General features: G+C 47.7%; 1 protein-coding gene across 2 annotated transcripts in view; it reads right to left on the bottom strand.

Moving 5' to 3' along the window:
- Positions 1-13,104, bottom strand: part of RAB40C (RAB40C, member RAS oncogene family) — a 35,046-nt gene extending 21,942 nt beyond the window's left edge. Inside the window, exons 1-2 of one of the 2 annotated variants that reach the window (XM_048494723.1) lie at positions 13,000-13,104; positions 9,933-10,294 (exon numbers count right to left, since the gene is read on the bottom strand). In XM_048494723.1, coding sequence (XP_048350680.1) covers positions 9,933-10,086 — 154 coding nt within the window. In that variant the 5' untranslated portion in view covers positions 10,087-10,294; positions 13,000-13,104. Of the gene's footprint in view, positions 1-9,932; positions 10,295-12,981 lie in introns of both variants that reach the window. The other variant, XM_048494722.1, reaches the window with a different exon arrangement.
- Between the last annotated feature and the right edge of the window lie 6,325 nt (positions 13,105-19,429).

Below are 19,429 nucleotides of genomic sequence, written 5' to 3'. Positions count from 1 at the left end.
ACAGTTTCCTGCATCATCACCATATTCTGCAAGGAAATAGATGATTGCAACATACAGGCTATAAAAGGATGTTTGCTCCCCATGGAACTTGAAACAGGACAGGGTGAGAATAACAGGAAGCAACAGCCTCCGCCGCTGTGGGGACCCAGCCTCGCGAGCGTGCAGACTGGCCACGGGAATAGAAAGGTGAAACATGGATGATTGCAGGCTTCCAATTATAGCGCTTCCTAAACACAGCTAGTTCAGGTGTTCTGATGTTCTATGAAATGGATCCTTCTTCCTAATCACTTCCTCACACTTGGCTTAACTAGTGAAGTGCTGAGGGGTATAACTTGGACAGAGCTTGTGTACAGCTGCCCCCATCCTGCCACTCCAGCATGATCACAGAGAACACAGCTGCTGAGGGCGAGAGGATGATGCCTCCCGAGGATGCTCCCTGCAAGCAGAGTTTCCAGTCTTATTGCGGAGGGGGGGGGGTGCCTCTAGAAACAGAAGAGCAGAATTACAGAAGGCTGAGGAAGCCAGAAGTAGATACAGAGAGATTTAGATGGAAGCCTTGCAAAACCACAATATTGGAAAACTTAAAGATTCATCTATTCAATCCCATCACATTACTACAATGCATTTAGTTCTCTGTGGAAGGAACATCTGGTCAATTTCTCTTTTATCGGCTACCTTCCCCAGGAACCTCCGTGTTAATCTTGACACAAGCCAATTTTATAGCTCTCCTGGCAATAACGTCAAATGATAGGCACTTTGGAAACCCCTAGTTTTGAGCGCTGCGAGCGGCCTGCAGGTTTCAATCCAGCCCAGCCAGTCTTTTGATGCTGTAATAAAGTGTACGAAAGTTCAAGCAATACGTTAGTGAGCAAACCAAAGGCACTCTGGTTTCCCAGTCTAGTTGTTGCTGAAGGCAGATGGAATATTTTTCCCTGCTCTCCACTTCTGTGGACAAATAGCTGCATATCCTCTGGGTGTTGTACACATTCCAAGGAAACATTCTCACACAGCTTTCTTTCCCACTATTCCAGTTCCTATTGGGAGGCCTGACGCAGGTTACAAAACTGATACAAAGCTGTTCCTTGTATACAAGTATGATTCACCAATGGTGCCATCACAAACAAGGTTACCACCTTCTCAATTCAGGGGGCTTAAAAGGATGCAAATCTAAAGATCAGACCACAAAACATTTCAGAGGCATTTAAGGCTACAATCAGATGAAGCATTCTTTGGAGCAAGCAAGCGCTGTATAAATGTTTAAAAGGGCTGCTCAAAAGGAGAGAGCTCCATAAACAGGCGTCACAGCAGAGTAGGCACAAGCCTTTTACGCCGATTCCAAGCTGTTTCCTAATCAAACGAAATGCAAAGCAGGGCTGGGTCTAAGGGTACACAGGGCTTTCATAAACAATGACAAAAGCCGGTTGATATTTTAATCACTTTAATCCAGCTTGGCTGGATACAGATATTTGCTGGAACGGTGAACAAGGTGCAAAGCCTGTCGATGGGAAAAAAACCAAACACGTTGACTACAACTTTTTTTCTAAAAAATCAAGCCAACCTACAAGAGGAGACCCGAGGATCTCGAGCAAGACAAGGCCAGAATGAAAACCAAACAGCAGCATACATCAGACGAAAGGATACCAAGCCAGAGAGTTAAGCTCCCCTAGGTGAAAGCCCTCCTGAGTGTCTAGTCAATCAAACAAGCTCATTTGGTGGATACCCAACAAAGGGCTGTTCGGTGGCAGCCCCCTGGTTACGGAGCAGCCTCCCCAGGGACGTGTGCCTGACCCCCTCCCTTTCGATGGCAGCTGAAGTCAGTTCTGTTTGATTAAAGAAGCCCTAAATTGTGACAGTAAATTTTGATTCGACGCATTTTTATGTGCTCTGGCGTAAGGGAGGGGGATGACAGACGCTTTAAATAAATCTAAATAAATAAAATTAAAAAATTGGGATTTGCAGGCTGTGAATTGGCCTTGCGATTTGGTTTTACACGAGGCACTTAATTCCTGGCTGGCGGTCAGCTGTCATGTTTTCCGTCAGCTTCAGGGCCTGGACTGTCTTTGTGGATGCTCTAAAATTGCAGTATGCGACAGCTTTCAATTTTGTTTTAATTCCAGGGAAGTACAGGGGTATCATCTTTGATCACAGACCAAAATCCAACGCTCTCCAAATCCAAGTGTTATTTCTCCTTCCCCCCAACCCAGAGTTGATTAGAATTTTGTATAAAGGCGGGAACAATGTTCTGGACGGAACCCCGGCAAATTGGTGGAGATGGAGGGGCACGCTCTTTGGGGCATATTTTCACAGCTTTAAGTGCTAAAAGAATGCTTTATCGCACACATGTCGTAGCTCAGATTTCAGCGGAAGACAAATTCTGCGCCGTGCAGGCTGGCAGAGAATGATGGACTCAAGTTAGCCTTTCCTTACAGTCCCTAAATGGACAGTTGGCTGGAGCAAACAGCCCAGACCTGAGCGCACTTCCAAGGCCAACATGCTATTGGGCGACCCAAAATAGAAGCCCGACAGGAAGTGTTTGGGAGAACACAAAGAGGTGACAAATCAGGAAAGAACTGCCGACTGCCGCATCAACCCTTAGCAACAAACGCTGCCAGAGAGCCAACTTTCCAGAAATATCTTCAACACCGCTGCAAAGGGAAAGATCGTTCAACCTTGCAAGAATGTAACTTTGCAGAAGTTGCTAATGGCGGCCAATAGCGGGAGAGAGATTCCTTTCCAGTCACACTCACGGGATATTTTTGTTGTTAGGATGGTGAGGAAGAGGAGGAGGAGAAGAGGAGTAGTAGTAGTTTGGATTTATACCCCACTTTACTGTGGCCCTATTCACTTGCCTGTCTATCGACATTTCTTTTCCCCAGCAATATATCTGAGACGATTCGTCCACACAAAAAAAACACTTTATTTTCATTTCAACTTCGGTATTCTTCTAAAAGTCTCCTTTTGAAGTTATGACAACATTTTCTATTTCTTTAACTGGGTACTCAAAACAGTTAGCGGATCTTCTGCTGAATTTTTACATCTGTGCCAATGTCGGCTCTGTTAGATTATGCTCCCTTCAGAGTCACTGGACTTAAACCCAAGGTCGAAAGCATTTTGGCTGCAAAGACCAAAAGCTATTTAGCCCAAAATAAGCCCCTCTTTTCAGAAACGATCCCACTGTTTGCACTGCTCTGTTCTACGCTGAACACTGCAGAGCTGCAAGGCGAGATCGAAACTTTTCCTTGAAGGGGCTGCAAGAGCAGATGGAGCCATTGCCTTCCTATGGCTTTTCAGCTGTGTATACAATTTCACTGGAGCACTGTGTGCTGATTCATTCCCCAGCAATCGGAGAGTCACAACAGTGGGACTCCGCTGACAAATGATTAGCCCCTTTTACCACACAGCTCCACAGAGCTCAGCACATCATCTGCCTTTTGTCTCACGCTCGTGGCTCCAGCCGCGTGGCGGGGAACACACCTTCGTGGGTTGGAGTGAATATTAATCCACCAACTTGCATCTTCAAAGCAGGGGTGAGATGGGGGAAAAACGCCTTGTCATTTGGCGTGTTGTTCTCAGAATAGCAGTGAAACTCTGCCCCCTACCCCCAAAGCCAGAGCTTGGCTACACAATTGGTTCTTTGAGAACGCAGTGAAGGCTGTGCCCAACCTGCATGTGGCAGCCTAACTCACTCTGTTTCCTTGGCACAAGTCTCATGTTTATGGGACCTCTGCTAACACCAAACGAGAGGTTAAAAGCAAGTGATGCACAAGTGAAAGCAAGAGATGTTGTGACTGCATAATAGAGTGTTGAGAAGATTTGCTGTGACAGACATAAGAAGCTATGGGACACACGAAGGCCCCACAGGTACATTTTTGCATCAGGGAGTACCCTTACAATTACAGTTTTAATCTCTATCTATTAGCCCTAATGGCTAGAAAGCCAGTGTCCTAACCTCCTGTAGTGGCACAGCGGCTAAGAGTAGGTGTACTCTAATCTGGAGAATCAGGTTTGATTCCCCGCTCTGCCACTTGAGCTGTGGAGGCTTATCTGGGGAACCAGAGTAGCTTGTGCACTCCAGCACACGCCAGCTGGATGACCTTGGGCTAGTCACAGTTCTTCGGAGCTCTCTCAGCCCCACCCACCTCACAGGGTGTTTGTTGTGAGGGGGGAAGGGAAAGGAGTTTGTAAGCCCCTTTGAGTCTCCTTACAGGAGAGAAAGGGGGGTATAAATTCAAACTCTTCTTCTTCTTCTAATGGCCAGAAACTTACAGGGGGACAGGGAGAAGGCAGGAGCAGAATTTGTTTTTGCTTTCAAGTCACAGCTGATTCATGGAAAACCAGCAAGGTTTTCAAGGCAGCAGAGTAACAAGAGGCGGTTTGCCATTGCCTGTCTTTGGCATAGCGAGCCTGGTATTCCTTGGAGGTCTCCCATCCAAATACTAGCCAAGGTCAACCCTGCTTAGCTTTTGAGATCTGACAGGATCAAGCCAGTCTGGGCTATCCAGGGCAGAGCAGAAGGAATTCCACAGGATGGGGGGGCGGGGGGAGCACCAAACACCCAGACAGGAGAAAAACAAAACAAACTTTCAGCATGCGTAATTGCAGCCTCCTCTGGTGAGTGCATGATCACACATGTAGCCACCTTATGCCCGATCAGACCACTGGTCTGCCAAGGGCAGTGCTGCCTACTCTGGCAAGGAGTGGATCCCACGTAACCTTCCACGTAACCTGTGACCTGATCCTTTCAGATGGAGATGCTGGGGACTGGCTCTTTGGTGGGCTAAGCAGGTGTCCTGCTGTGGTTGCACAGCCCCCCCCCCTTGTAGAATACAAATACGCTTTTCACAACCAAGGTTCGCACAGTACGCCATGCCAGTTTGGTACAAAAACTTGCTGTGCTGCTATGATTTGTTATTCCTCAAGGTTGCATTTCAATACAGAATAAACTGTCTTTTCTTCTTCTGCGGCAGTGGTTCCCAAGCTTTTTTTCATTCGTGTACAACACATTTCCAGCGTGGTGTAGTGGTTAAGAGCAGGTGGATTCTAATCTGGAGAACCGCAGATTCCCCACTCCGCCACCTGAGTGGCAGAGGCTTATATGGTGAACTGGATGTGTTTCCGCCCTTCTACATTCCTGTTGGGTGACCTTAGGCTAGTGACAGTTCTTTGGAACTCTCTCAGTCCCACCTACCTCACAAGGGGTCTGTTGTGGGGAGAGGAAGGGAAAAGAGCTTGTAAGCCACCTTCAGTCTCCTTACAGGAATGAAAAGGTGGGGTATAAATCCAAACTCTACTTCTTCTTCTTCCTGCTCCTTAAAATTGTACCCCCATATTAGCAAACCCATTATGTAATATTTTTTTTTGCCCATCTCCCAAACACTGTGGTGCGTGCCCCTGGGGGTACGTGTACCCCAGGTTGGGAACCACTGTTCTACTGGGTCCTGAACCATAAGGGTCCTATCTAAACGGCGCTCCCAGCTACAGGGATTTCCATTCAGCTGCACCAGCTTCTCTCTCTATTTTATTTATTAGGCTTATGGGCTGCCTGTCCCTGCAAGCGAGCTTGGCGAAGCTTACAACAGTCATGTCACAATGCTAAAAGTGTAATTCTGTACGATACAACATCCCGGTGCTTTAGTTGCTGACAGATGGGCCAGAGGGGGAATAATTCATAAGAGATATGATACAGCAAAGCATAAACAAAATACCAAAAAAACCAAAGGAAAAGGGGGACGGGGAAGGAAGGCCAGCTTGTGAGAAAGCATGCAAAATATTCTAAAACTGGCATATAGTGGGGGCGAGGGGCGGGGGGAGATCCCTTCTGAGCCCTACTTGGGAGTTAATTCTTTGCAGATGCTGAATGCCTTGATGCACAGCTGCACTGTGAGATGCTCTGTCAAACAGGCCAGGGAAAAGAAGGGCGACAGAGGATGACTCAGCCCTTCCCTTATGTGCAAAGAATAGGGCAATAATCCCAAATCAAAAAAAAAAGGGAAAAAAAGAACCCTGGACAGAATTATTTTGTACCCAGTCACTGGAGAAAGGCCGGCAGCTACAGTTTAAGCTTCAAGATTTGGGTTACAGCGTCGTTTACTCAAGACGCTGCTCCTTCCCAGGGTTCAGGGAGGGGGGAAAGCTACGCTTGATGACTCCTCTCCAGGCTGACCAACTGCGTTCCTGCGTCTAGAGCAGGAAGACGGGCTTCCAGGGATGAGCTGATCGCAGCATGAGGCCCATCTAATGACTCCCAATCCGCATCTTGTGGGCATCTGATCAGAAGGCAACAGAAGGCACTAAGGGGGAAAGGACAGAAGAGGGGGGGGGGAGCTTCAGAACTTTCCCCCAGCACTTTAAAGGCCTTCGTGGATTACAGATGCCGCCCCCCCTGCCCCATGCTCTGGAGACACATGATTCAAGCCAAGTATGGAATTTTCCACCTTCCTGGAGTCTCCAGTATTTGCGCAAGAGTTGTTGACCGCTGCTAAAGGAGGAAGAAAAAGCCACTGTGATATAAGTCATGAAAACAAGAGGCAGCAATAAACACAAGCCAGGTTCCAGAAAGGAACAAATGACTTTGCCCCTGTGAGCATTGCGTGCAGGCAAACCTATACTCGCACGGGGGCCACTGGATTTAGAAGCTCGCCTAGGACAGCCGTACCAAGATCAGCGGTTTAGAAAGAGACTAATGTTTGCGCTCGAGGAAAGTTGGCCCGTTCTCTGCAAACAGCTGCCGGCCAAAGTACTTTCAGCCATGGCTGCTTTGGGTTTCCAAAGCCACAAATGAAAAACAAGAGAATCCATCCTTCATGCTACCTGCAGGGAAGTCTTTGTCATAAGTATCTCACAATACTAAAACCAGAGGGCATACATTGAAAATGCTGGGGGGAAGAATTAGGACTGATAAAAGGAAACATTTATTCACGCAACGCAGGATTGGTGTTTTGAATATGCTTCCGCAGGAGGTGGCAACGGCCACTAACAGATTGATGGAAGCGAAGTCAATCTCTGGCTACCCATCTTGATCCTCCTTGATCTGAGATTGCAAATGCCTTAGCAGACCAGGTGCTCGGGAGCAGCAGCAGCAGCCGCAGAAGGCCATTGCTTTCACATCCTGCCTGTGAGCTTCCAAAGGTACCTGGTGGGCCACTGAAAGTAGCAGAGTGCTGGACTAGATGGACTCTGGTCTGATCCCGCAGGCTCTTTCTTATGTTCTTGAGTATGCCACTGCAAGTATTTGGAAACTTTTCAGTTGTTTCAGCTGACTACATTGCAAGACTGGCTGTTTTTATATTTGGGGATTCCAGCAGCCAATGTTCAGGAGAACGCTGGTGGTTTTCTACAACACTTGCCAATGTTTACTTTCCCCTCCAGGATGGGTTCAGAAAGAAGCAGAGACTGGAGGGAGCATCTCTATCACTGTGAATGAATTACACAGCTGGTTTTCTATGACCTGGGACTGGGGTAACTGAATGCTGGCAAGCGAACGCAAATAGGGAAAAAGGACAAGAGTATGTGTGGAAATTAACAATGAGGATGTCTTTCGGCAGGCCACAAGACGTCTGCCATGATGGTTCATAGCGGTGGTCTGACTGCACCATTAAAAGGCCTTTGAGGTTCAGATGAAAAGAGGCCAGAAGCCTTTCACAGCCCAGCTGGTAGTTCAAAGTTGCCCGTGCTAACTGCAGATGACAGCTGACTGGGAACAAACGAACAAATGAAGCTAATAAGCTTCCACACTCACAAGTTCACCTCCACTGCAGCGGAGGACAAGAGCAGACAAGTCGGAAAACTTGCAGTGACCCCAATGTCTCCCTAGTTTGTTTTACACTGCTCACAAAGGTGAAATTTGTGCAACACCCTTAGCACAGCAATGAACCCGAAAGCACCCGATCCGGTTTCTGAACTCTTGGGCTGTTTTCAATAACAACAGTGTTTACGCAAATGTCTATCCCAAAGGACTATATATAAAAATAAAGACAGGCGTTGTCAGTACGCTATCTAAGATTGCAGCTGCACAGACGGCAGGAAGAGAAGAGGCAATTTAGCCACATGACTGTTTGGGTTCGAGGCAGAGGATTTTATTTACACAAGAAGCAAAAGAGTTGTTGATGGATGGTGTGTCACCCTCCCTGACACACTGCTAAGCCCAGGCCATCCAGAGTCTGGCACTAACAGGTCCTCCCTATGGCTTTTCTCAGAGAAGCTGCAGGAGTCGTGTTCTGCAGGAGCAGCGGCGGATAGCGGTTAAGAGCAGGTGCACTCTAATCTGGAGAACCAGGTTTGATTCCCCGCTCTGCCACTTGAGCTGCAGAGGCTTATCTGGGGAACCCGGATTCTAACTTGATATTTGCACTCAACACCGCAAGCTGGAGACCTTGGGCTGAGTCACGGAAGTTCTTGGGAGCTCTACCCACACCTTACAGGGTGTGGGGAAGAAGCACGACTGCCGAAGCCCCCTTTGAGTCTCCTTACAAGAGAGAAAGGGGGGATATAAATCCAAACTCCTCTTCTTCTCAGCAGCAAGGGATCATATTCTTTCTCTGCCCCTAACACCTTTAGTAGACACAGACAGTTTTATATTGGGGTGCTTCTGACCTTCTGGATCAGCCGTGGGCCCCCCAAACACAGTCTGATGAGACTGTCACTGGATTTTTATTTTTGCACACACTCGCTGCTCTGGATATTTCAGCTATAACCTCATTGCGTTCATGGTGAATTTATGCTTAACCGCTCCGGAAAATATGTGCTGAGTAACCATTTTTAAATTTAAGAAACAAGATGCTTAAAGTGCCCTAAACCCACCGGATGGCTCCGGGAGCGGGCAGTTTCTCGTCTGCCTCATCCAACTCACCAGTGAACATGGTTCTACACGATCCCGCCCAATTCCTTCACGCCACTCTCTCCATCCTTGGCAATTTGAGCCCGCGCTAGCCCAGCGGCTTTGCAGGATCAGGAAACAGCAAGAGCTCTGCGGAGGTGAATGCTGAGTCAAGGCAGATGGTTTGGTTTAAACCTGGGCCTGCTCAAATTGCATATGAAGGAGGAGATGGGGAAGAGGAGTTAGAAGGAAAAGGGGAATATGATAGGGGGGTGGCCCACAAGTGCCTCCTGGTGCCTGGGATTCTCTCGCCGCCAGCATATGTTTTCCCAGGTGCTTTTCTCAGTCAATTTCCAGCCCACAAATGAGACTGGCGAGGGGGAAAACCCCATGGGGAAAGAGGATGTGAAAAGCAATTGGGAGGCCCCAGGAGGGGAGCCTGTTGGCCACATGGCCCTTTCTCCCTGCAAGCCAATTTTGTGTTGAAAAAGTGCACACCTTACTAGTCAATCTGCAACCGAAGCAGGTCTGGGTCCAAACGGGTGTTGCCATTTCATGACTCGTTTGAGCCTTGCAAACTCTTCTTCCAGAGCTAGCATCAGAGAGCAAGCATAAAAGCCCCAGGAACAGAGCGGGCAGAGGAGCTTGCTTTCTCCCGTCGAGCCCCCTGGGGGCCATCATTCTGAACTGAAGATGGCTACAGAGAGCCGTGGCAGATTGCACAGCGCCACAGGACATGGGGCCCTGCCAGGCGGCGGTGTGACAGTCATAACTACTCTGGAAAGAGAGAAGGGGGGAGCGATGCCTCGGCTCTTAATTACAGGCTTGCCACACAATTCACGACAATTCACGCTGTGTCAAAAAAAGCCCTCAGTCGCACAGAACAGGAGCAGGATTTAGCACTGCACCTCACTGACAGGATTCAGGAAACTTGAGTGAATCTAGCTGTCCTCTGGCTACGTTTAGACATAACCAGGCTTTGTGCTATACCCGTGAACGTCCTACCCAATTAGGCTGCCGGCTATAAAGTCACATTCGATAAATTAAAGGTTCCCATCCCCAATTAGCGCAGAATCTTGGCTGTGGCCCTTTTAGTCGCTTATTTCTAAATCCTTACCGTTGCTGTAGGCGTAGGGTGATTCCGACGCTCCGTCTTGAAGGCTCTCTAGGATTTCTCCCTTGCCCACGTCGCTGTCTCCCACCAGCAAGAACTTGAGCAGATAATCATAGCTCTTGACCGGGCTGCCCTGGGTCCCCATTCTCCCTCTCATTAGTGAAGAGGTGCTATCTGCATACTAAGCGTGCAGTCAGGCTGTGAGGTGCGCAAGGTGATGACGAAACTTTCCAAGGCAATCTTGGCAGAAAGAGGACAGTTTAAATCCCTCCGAAGGTGGGCAAAAAGCAGAGAGGATGACAATTCTGATCACAGCAGGCCTTCCATCCTTTGCAGGGAATCTTCGGTCAAAATATACCAGGATCCTGAAGGAGAGAGAAAATAAAAAAGATAGCCTTATAGTTCCTTCTGAATGATCAAGAAGAACATGCACAGTCTAAATTATTCCAGCTGCCAAACACCCAGGTTGAGCACCAATGGCTGCACCATTATTCACATGCGTGCACAGATAGCAACCAACTCGGAGGGGGGGGGGGGACCCCTAAAGCCAGTGACTGCAGTAGCAGTCATATGAATCCACTCATCACCTTGCTCACCTAGCCTGAAAGGATTGGTCTCTTTGATTGAAAGCATAGCCACTCCCCAATCTAGAAAAAGATCATTCCCAGATCAAAGAACTGGACTCCACTTGCAGTGCAACGCTGCAGGTTTAAGACACCAAAATCGCTACCTTCTTACACTCTCATTCCACCCTCCTTCCTCGGTCCATGGACTCATAACGCTTGACAACCGCAACCAGAGTCCATGTCTAAAGAAAAGGGGATTATATCTACTGGATTTAACTTCTTAGATCAATCAAGTGGCTCATTAGAATTCAGAAGACATCAACGTCATGTTAATTTCCTCACTCTGCCCAACCTTTTCCTCCACCGAAAGTAGAGCAGCACACTTCGACAAAGAGTAGGTATTCAGAGTACAGCACATTTTCAGTAATCAAAATGTTACAGACTTCCCTTGCCCTTTCCGTATTTGCAAACAGGGCAGTCAGCAAGCAGTCTGAAGGTAAATTGTCCCTAGCTTTTCAGGGCGGGTTTATGAGAGCTGCAAGAGCTGACGTGGATTATAATGCCACAAATACAAAAGGTGGTTCAGGATTAACAAGGAGGAGAACTCTGTGGTATGACATGCCTCCTAGGGAGGGCTGAAAGCATAGAGAATCCAAAAGAAGAGATTCCAAAAATCAGGGAACAGCAGTCAGTCACACAAGAAAATATGTCAGTAAAGGTACAAAGCCAGAACAAATGAAAGGGGTACGTGTGTTATATTAATATGAAGACCAACGTTCCTGATTACTAGAGGGCACACATCAGAAGCAGGCATTAGAAGGGAGGAATGAGAAGGAAGACAGAACGCTCAGGAGAGTTAATGGAAGTTGCTGCCAACATGCCTTTGTAGCCATCTCTTTCTAATCAATGGAAAATCTCCTCCTTCAACCTCAACTTGTCCACATACAATCATAAGCAAGATGGGAATACGGATCTACGCTGCTACTTGTCAGGGTGAATCCAGAGAGCTGTCCAGTGAGTGATCAGAGTCAAGGAATAAACACATCTTAAATAAGGGTCCTTGGGAAGCTGTTGGGAATTGGGTGAAACAAAGCCTGTTCCTTGGTATTGGGTCAATAAGAGGAGGCATGAGAGAAAAACAAATGAAGTAAGACTGGGGAGCGGGTGGTCAGAAAGAAAAGAGGGCAGTTATTACAGTCTCCATTCCTCAGGGAAGGTTTACCCCCCACACAATAATCACTTGACAGCAGGAACAGGAGGCGAGGACTTGTATACCGAAAACCGCCCCAAAGGAAGACAGCAGCCCCTCTAACAGAAGCGAATGGAGTAGGGTGGGCAGTTCTCACAGTTCTGTAGATTTCTTGGACAAGATGACCTACATTACCTGGCTGCCAATTTAGGTGGGGGACTCATTTTGACCCCTCCCCATTTTGATTTTTCAGACAGTGCAGAAGAGCCTCCACCCTAATATGCACAACGCAAATCCAGCTACCCTGACAAAAATACACATCTGTACGCGGATACACATAAACACACACATAGCATCACAATATCCCTTGCAACACAGTTTTTTTGGAGCAAAACGAATAGGGGAGAAGAAGAGTTTTGCAATATCTCACCAACAGAATACTCAGAATCTGCCATTGGGGGTGGGGGGAGAGAGTAATTTCAACACCCGTCATATTTTCCTTCAAGCATGTTTGTGTACAGGGGTGAGGAGTCATGTCGAGCCTCCTCAGCAAAAATACAAACAAGATTTGCAGGCATACATATTTAATACAGACATCATTATAACACGCATCACATTCTGTACAGACATAGAGAAACAATGATTGCGTACAGTACAGTATTACACTCAGCATCCATACATTATAAATCTATCTTCTATCTGTAGTCACACACAATTCATACATGCAGAAATATATATATTGCAAAATTTTGGTTGTCTTACACATCCTGCATATTAGATGAACACATTAAATATTATATATCATATTGCTAGTGGCCACACACCATTCACTGCATGCACACAAATTTTAAACAACCAACAAATTATACACATGTGTGTTTAATACGCACCAACTAAAGAGAGGATGCCAAATATTTGATTTTTAAAAAAGATACAGATTTTGCATGCATAATACACATGTACATTCACAGGGAGGCAATCTAGTCTCCCTGACACGCATGATGCGCGTGTGAATGGCCTCCCTCCCACCTATCCGTGGTACTGAAGGCAGCTTAAAAGCGGAGGTGAGGAAGGTAAGACAAACCCGATGGGGGGGAAGGGAGGAAATCTGAGGAGACCAGGCCTCAAGGGTCGGACTGTGGATACGTGTTTTTTTTGGGGGGGGGGGGGATTCAAGCTTGAATTAAGGGGGAGGAAGCAAAGAGGTGCCCTATGGGAGGGTAGAAACGTCATTCTTGTTTCCCCACAGAAAAGGGGCGGGGTCTAAAGCCTAGCTCGGGAACAAGGGGAGACTTACGACGTCGTCGAGTCTCACCGGGCTCGGGTCGCCGACCGGCCTCGGGAATCGCCTCGTCGCAATTGGGGACCGCAACCCAAGCGCCACAGGCCGCCACCTCCCCTTCCTCAGTCACCGCATCGCACCGCCCACGAGTGACGCCCCGACGCCTCACAGGCCAGCGCGCGCGTCGCTGCGGCGCCACACCCGCCCTCTCCGTCCCGAGTCCTTTTTCGATTGGTCGTTTCTTCTCGCCTCTTCGTCCAATCGCGAGGTAGAAAGTCCGCCTCCCTGGAGGGACTACTACTCCCAGCATGCCCCGCGCCGCCCCTCTATGCGCCGGCCGCGGAGATCGCGCGGGGCAGAGTGGGCGTTGTAGTGTGGGCGTTATGAGGGGGGAAAGATGCGAATTCGGAGAGGGGGCTTGGGGAGGCCGATAGATTAAGGGACCCTGTCTCTGACGCACCTACACTCCCTGCAAACAATAAAAACAATTAAATTTCCTTCGGCTCCTTAAAGTTGTGGAATGAGACTCACGTTGGGGCGTTTGATGAAATTGGGGACTGATTTACCCCGCAAAAAATCCATCAGTCGATAAACGGCTACCCTAAACATGTTTACTGAGCCCCCCTGCAACTGGGCATAAGGTTGGGTGGCAAAAGGGGGGTTCGAACCCGGATCTGTCACATCCCAGCCTGATGGTGCGCCCAGTACGGCATACTACCCTTAGCTTGTATTGCAACACAACATTGAAACACACATGCCTCATCCTATTTTGAAACTTTGGTATGGCAGCCTGACCAAACTGATTACACTTTGCATTTTTGAGTGTGAAAAACATGTTTTTCGGCATTTTGTTTTTGACTCATGGTGGTGACAAAGTCTAACTAAGCGGCCAGGATTTAATGTTGCAGGTCTACCCACACACACATGGCAATCTTTCCATGTATTGTCACAATAACAACAACATCATCTACAAGAACTGGACTCTTCTTTGAGTTGTCTCTGAGCAGAAAAAGGTCTGCCATTGTATGCCTCGGACAAAACCCTGAGCAAGGATTTGCCTTCTCTGTAATTTTAACATGGACCCCATTTTAAACCCAAATCGGACTGGTAAACTGTACGATTCACCTTTTGCTTTTAGCTACGTGGGGGGTGCCCCAGATGTGCAGGGAAACAGCATTTTGGTAAATAAACCACCCTCCAAGAATAATAATAAACTATTTTATATAGGATGAGGACTTTCCACACAAGAGGAACTGCAGAGACAGGCTGAGCCAATTCAAGGAAAACAAAGAGAAAAGAGGCGAAACTAGTCTGGTGAAGCTGGCAAGAGTTCATTCAAGGCTCCAGGAACAGAATTTGGGGGAGGCGGAGGGAGTTATGTGACTGGGGGAATTTTTCCCCACCAATCCCTTATAGGTTCCCAATGTAGTAGGTGACAAGAGAGAAAAAAAGGCACACACAGTTATGTCCAGATCAAGCTGTTTTTGAGAAACCCCCTCCTTGGGACTGGGATGCTATTGCATATGTATTCTGCTTTTGAAAGTATAAAGGTATGGCAGCTTTAAATAGTACCCCTCTTGATGACCCCAGGAAAAAAAGTTCGGGATGGACCATTATTACTGGGAAATTCAATTGGCCCTACAAACTCTAATGTTAAAATACTACTGTTGGGACCAGGTGGAGGAGAAAAGGTGTTGAGCGGGAAACAGAAAGCAGAGTTTGAATGTGAAAAAAGAGGTCACCTTTATTCTTGCAGCTCGATGCCATTTTTACAGAGTAACTGTGTTACTAGAAATACGAACAGTACAGGCATGGTGTCCTTTGGAAGAAACGCTGCCACTTCCCCAAATGAAAAGGCTACATCAAGTCATCCACGACTTCCTGATAGGGCTGCCAAATTCAACCTTGATTAGCGGCTTGGTAACTGAATGCATGAGAAGAAAACACTTTTGAATGTCAGAACATATTCTGATGTATCACAGCACGCTGTGGGTGGCATGGCCTTCCGATAGGCACAGTTTTGCATCGGAAGGGCTGGTTCAGATCTATACTGATGCAATACTGATGCATAAGCAACTCAAGTTGGGACCCAACATTTAAGAGGGTCAGTTTCCCTCTGTTTGCAGTTACTCTCGAATAGCAACTTTATGGGCTGCTGAACTTTAAAGCAGGGAAGGCAAGTAGTATATAATTATATTAAATGGAATTTCTGCCTTTCGCTCAGCTCTGAGATGCAGAGCCTACCAGCCTGTATAAAGGCCCCCAACTTTCCTCCTAAGGAATATGATTCCCCACAATAACGTTTCTTACCATGGCATGATGAAAACAATCTGGGTTTTTCCCCCATCAGATCCTCTGAAGATGCCAGCCACAGATGCAGGCGAAACATCAGGAGAGAATGCTGCTAGAACACGGCCATACAGCCTGGAAACCACACAGCACCCCAGTGATTTCGGCCGTGAAAGCCTTCAACAATACATTGGGTTTTTTTACTTCATTAGTCTCCAAATGAATTGATTATTTTTTTTGTCATTTCTCTGGTCTGATTATTGCTCAGGAAATAATGGGTAATTACCAGTTCCTGTTCCTTTGGGTAGCTTTTTACGTTGCAGTCAGCCAATGTCACTAGTCATAGCTCATGCTAGTTTATTATTGCAACAACACGATCACCAAACAACAAAGATCGATCAAGAACTAGAAAGCACAGAATAGTACTTAACTCACACACCCCACCAAGGGAACGAGGGTTTTTGGTTTGCAGCTGACTGATGGATATTCCACGCTGCTGATGTTTTGATATTGCTTTCCATCTTTGTTCCAGCCTTGATTTGCACCACTGAACTGTCACACACAGACAGAATCCAGACAACATAATTGTCAGCCTCACATACCAGAATTTTATGTATTGTTTTTCCATCTCCCACTCCCCCAAGTTCTGATCTGCATCACTGAACTGTCACAGGTAAGCACGAGGCACTGACTGTGGGTCATCTGGATTGTCCATAAAAAGTAGGGTTGTCAGCTCTGGATTGGGAAATTCTTGGAGGTTTGGGGGTGGGAGGTGGGCAGGCAGGTTTAGGGGAAGGCCCTCAGCAGGGTCCAAAGGAGCCATTTTCTCCAGGGGAACTGATCTCTGCATTCTGGAGATTGGCAACCCTAGGGGGAAAATGGAGTGAATTAAACACCTATTCCAGACTTACCTGCTACCCATTAATTCCTGGAGCCCCCCTGTTGGCTAAGAGGACCTGCCGCCCCAACAACTGTGCCTGTCCATTTACCTGTTCAGTGAGACTCAGTAGGTTACATCCAGCTGAGGTCTCTACCTGTGAGAAACAAAGATGGCAGCCGGCGGGGTGTAGTGGTTAAGAGCAGGTGCACTCTAATCTGGAGAACCGGGCTTGATTCCCCACTCTGCCACCTCAGCTGTGGAGGCTTATCTGGTGAAGCAGGTTAGCTTGTGCACTCCATCACATGCCAGCTGGGTGACCTTGGGCCAGTCACAGTTCTCTCAGAACTCTCTCAGCCTCACCCACCTCACAGGGTGTTAGTTGTGGGTGGGGGGAAGGAGATTGTAAGCCCCTTTGAGTCTCCTTACAGGAGAGAAAGGGGGGTATAAATCTAAACTCTTCTTCTTCTCTTTGACACTGCCCCCCCCTCCCCACAAGCACTGGACCTGCAAGGCCAAAAGCCCTATGTCTGTAATAAGGAGGAAAAAATGGGCAAGAATCAGTGGGAAAGGTGGCTGGATGCAACCCACTGACAATTCCAATTTCTTTCTGTATTCAAAACCACTTTTGTGTTCTCCCTGCAAAGGACGTCCTCAAGTCTAAAAGAACTGGCAAGAGTGGGTAATGCCAAGACAGATTGGCAGGTTGGCTCCTCGGGCTGGCTGCAAACTCAGCCCAGGAAAGCAGACACCCGCCCCCATCTGTCCCCCCAGCCGGACCCTCTTCCCAGCAAAGCAGCCCCATTCTTCCTCAGCCTGTGCTTAGCCCGGCTCATTTACATCTCAATATCCAGACGGCTCTGCTGGGTGCTCAGCAATTTCGCAGCAGGGGCTGTGTTGTTTCAGCAGTGGGAACTTTCCCTCCCTCTGGCAATCGTGAAGCCAGTGACGCAGTCTGAGCTCTGCAGAGCTCCAGGGGGTGGCAGTGTGTGTGTCTTGCTTTGGTGGGAAGATCCACAGATAGAGCAAGAATTTGGGGAGGGGGTGTGTATAATCCAGCATCTTTGTTCAAGTAATCTTTTTGAAGAAGGTAAAACTCCTATTATTTCTTGTGTGGTTTCATAATATGAGTGCAGACCTGATGCCAGAAGGAAACTGGTTTTCTTGAGAGCCAGCGTGGTGTTGTGATTAAGAGCAGTGGATTCTGACCAGCAGAATCAGGTTTGATTCCCCCCTCCTCTACATCACTGCTGGAGTCTTATCTGGTGAACTGGATTTGTTTTCCCCCTCCTCCACATGAAGCCTGATGGGTGACCTTTGGCCAGTTCCAGTTCTCTCAGCACTCTCTCAGCCCCACCTGCCTCTGTCTGTTGTGGGGAGAGGGAGGGGAGAGGTTTGTAAGTTGCCTTGAGAGAAAAAAAAAGAAAGAAAAAAGCTTTGGAAAAAGCTGTAATTTAGAAAAGCCTCACCCCTTTCCTTTTGTGAAATCTGTAGGCTTTATCAAGCGTTGGAACCTGGATTAGACCTAACACCAAAGTAGCAGCAAGTGGGGAAAAGTCCCTCTACATAGAAATGGTCCTCTGTAATCAGACTTTGCAGTCAGAACACCACTGCGACACTCCCGCAGAATCCGCAGTTGGTTGGCGAGAGCCAAACAGGATGACAGGTTGAAAGCAATGAATTTGTTCCATACTCAGCTCCTGCCTCCCCTTCTACCCACCCACCCACCCACACACACACACACACACAAACACACACCAGGAACTCTTCAGCAGCCTGATCCAAAGCACTTAATGCCCATTAATGCACAAGTGGCCGCAGCATTTCCCCTCTTCTTTACGGGAACAGTCTCAGCCATTGATAAACAGCCACCTTGATCGAATGCCCACAAACCAGGAGACCGAACCGGCAAGCAAAGATACCGCGAACAGCATACTAATGAAAGAGAGAGGCAGCCGAGATTCCCCGTCATGGCTACCCGGTCCTGCAGGCCACTCATCTTCCTGACAAGGGAAGCTTTTAGAACAGAGTGATTGTGAAACCACGGCAAGGCAGCCTTGTTGGAGGTTTGTGCAGCAATAGGAAGGATGAAGCCAACAACTATTGTCATTTTGGTCAACGACAGGAGCAGGACAGAGGCTGGGCCTTGCTGGATCAGACACCCATTGTGTTCCTCTGGATGGTGGCAGGCCTGGGAAAGAACTCGCTTGACAGTCTTGTGGATCCCGCTTAACTGGGTCGTACACTCTAACAGTCCCTATTTGCCAGGAACAATCCCGTACCTCCAGACGTTCAACAACGGACACAAAGGGATGCTTGCAAACTTCTGTTATCATTTCAAACCTCACAAGCCAAGACCCTTCCCTCTGAAGAAGAGTTGGTTTTACAACCCACTTTTCTCAACCTTTAAAGAGTCTCAGAGTAGCTTCCTAACTCCTTCTCCTTCCTCTCCCCACAACAGACACCTTGTGTGGTAGGTAGGGGCTGAGGTTGTTCCGAGAGAACTGTGACTGGCCCAAGGTCACCCAGCAGGCTTCACGTGAAGGAGTGAGGAATCAAACCCAGTTCTCCAGATAAAAGTCCACTGCTGTTAACCATAGGTGTCAAACTCAGGTCCTCCAGATGTTCATGGACTACCATTCCCAGCAGCCCCTGCTAGCATGGCCAATTGGCCCTGCTGGCATGGGCTGATGGGAATCGTAGTCCATGAACACCTGGAGAGCCTGAGTTTGACACCTATGCAGTACACCATGCTGGCTCTCCGCATTACATATTGCTGAAGTCACTGTGCTAGCTTAGTCTGCAGCAGTCTGTCCTGTACCAATTTAAACCGCACAAGACAGTTCTTTTGGTTAAAGACATATTAGGGACTGGTAAGTATCCAACAACATGCTACCCCAGTTCATAACTCGATGCCTTTGTCAAAGTGGGTGAAACAGCCAGCGAGCACATGATGCTTTAGTGCTCGTGCAAGTGCACGTTTATGCATGTTCTGTGGAGACAGTACAGTATTCCCTACCAGCAGCAAGAAATATAACTTTTATAGAGATCTTAAGGATGGAGCCCTAGAGAATGGCAGCTCATGAAGTAGATGCCAGCAAATGTTAGTCGGTATGAGAAAAAGACAAAATGAGATATTTATCTCTCAGGGACAAAAACATGGGGACTGTCCCTCTGTATCAGAATCGCACAACTAGGAAAATACAATCACAACAAAAGGGAAGAAGAGAAGAAGATTTTGGATTTATACCCCACCTCTCTCTCCTGTAAGTAGACTCCAGGGGGCTTACAAGCTCC

This window comes from Sphaerodactylus townsendi, linkage group LG04 (assembly GCF_021028975.2).
Source record: "Sphaerodactylus townsendi isolate TG3544 linkage group LG04, MPM_Stown_v2.3, whole genome shotgun sequence".
In the NCBI taxonomy this organism is placed as follows: domain Eukaryota; kingdom Metazoa; phylum Chordata; class Lepidosauria; order Squamata; family Sphaerodactylidae; genus Sphaerodactylus; species Sphaerodactylus townsendi.
Note: the sequence above shows the minus strand (reverse complement) of the source record. Positions and strands in the feature narration are given on the sequence as shown.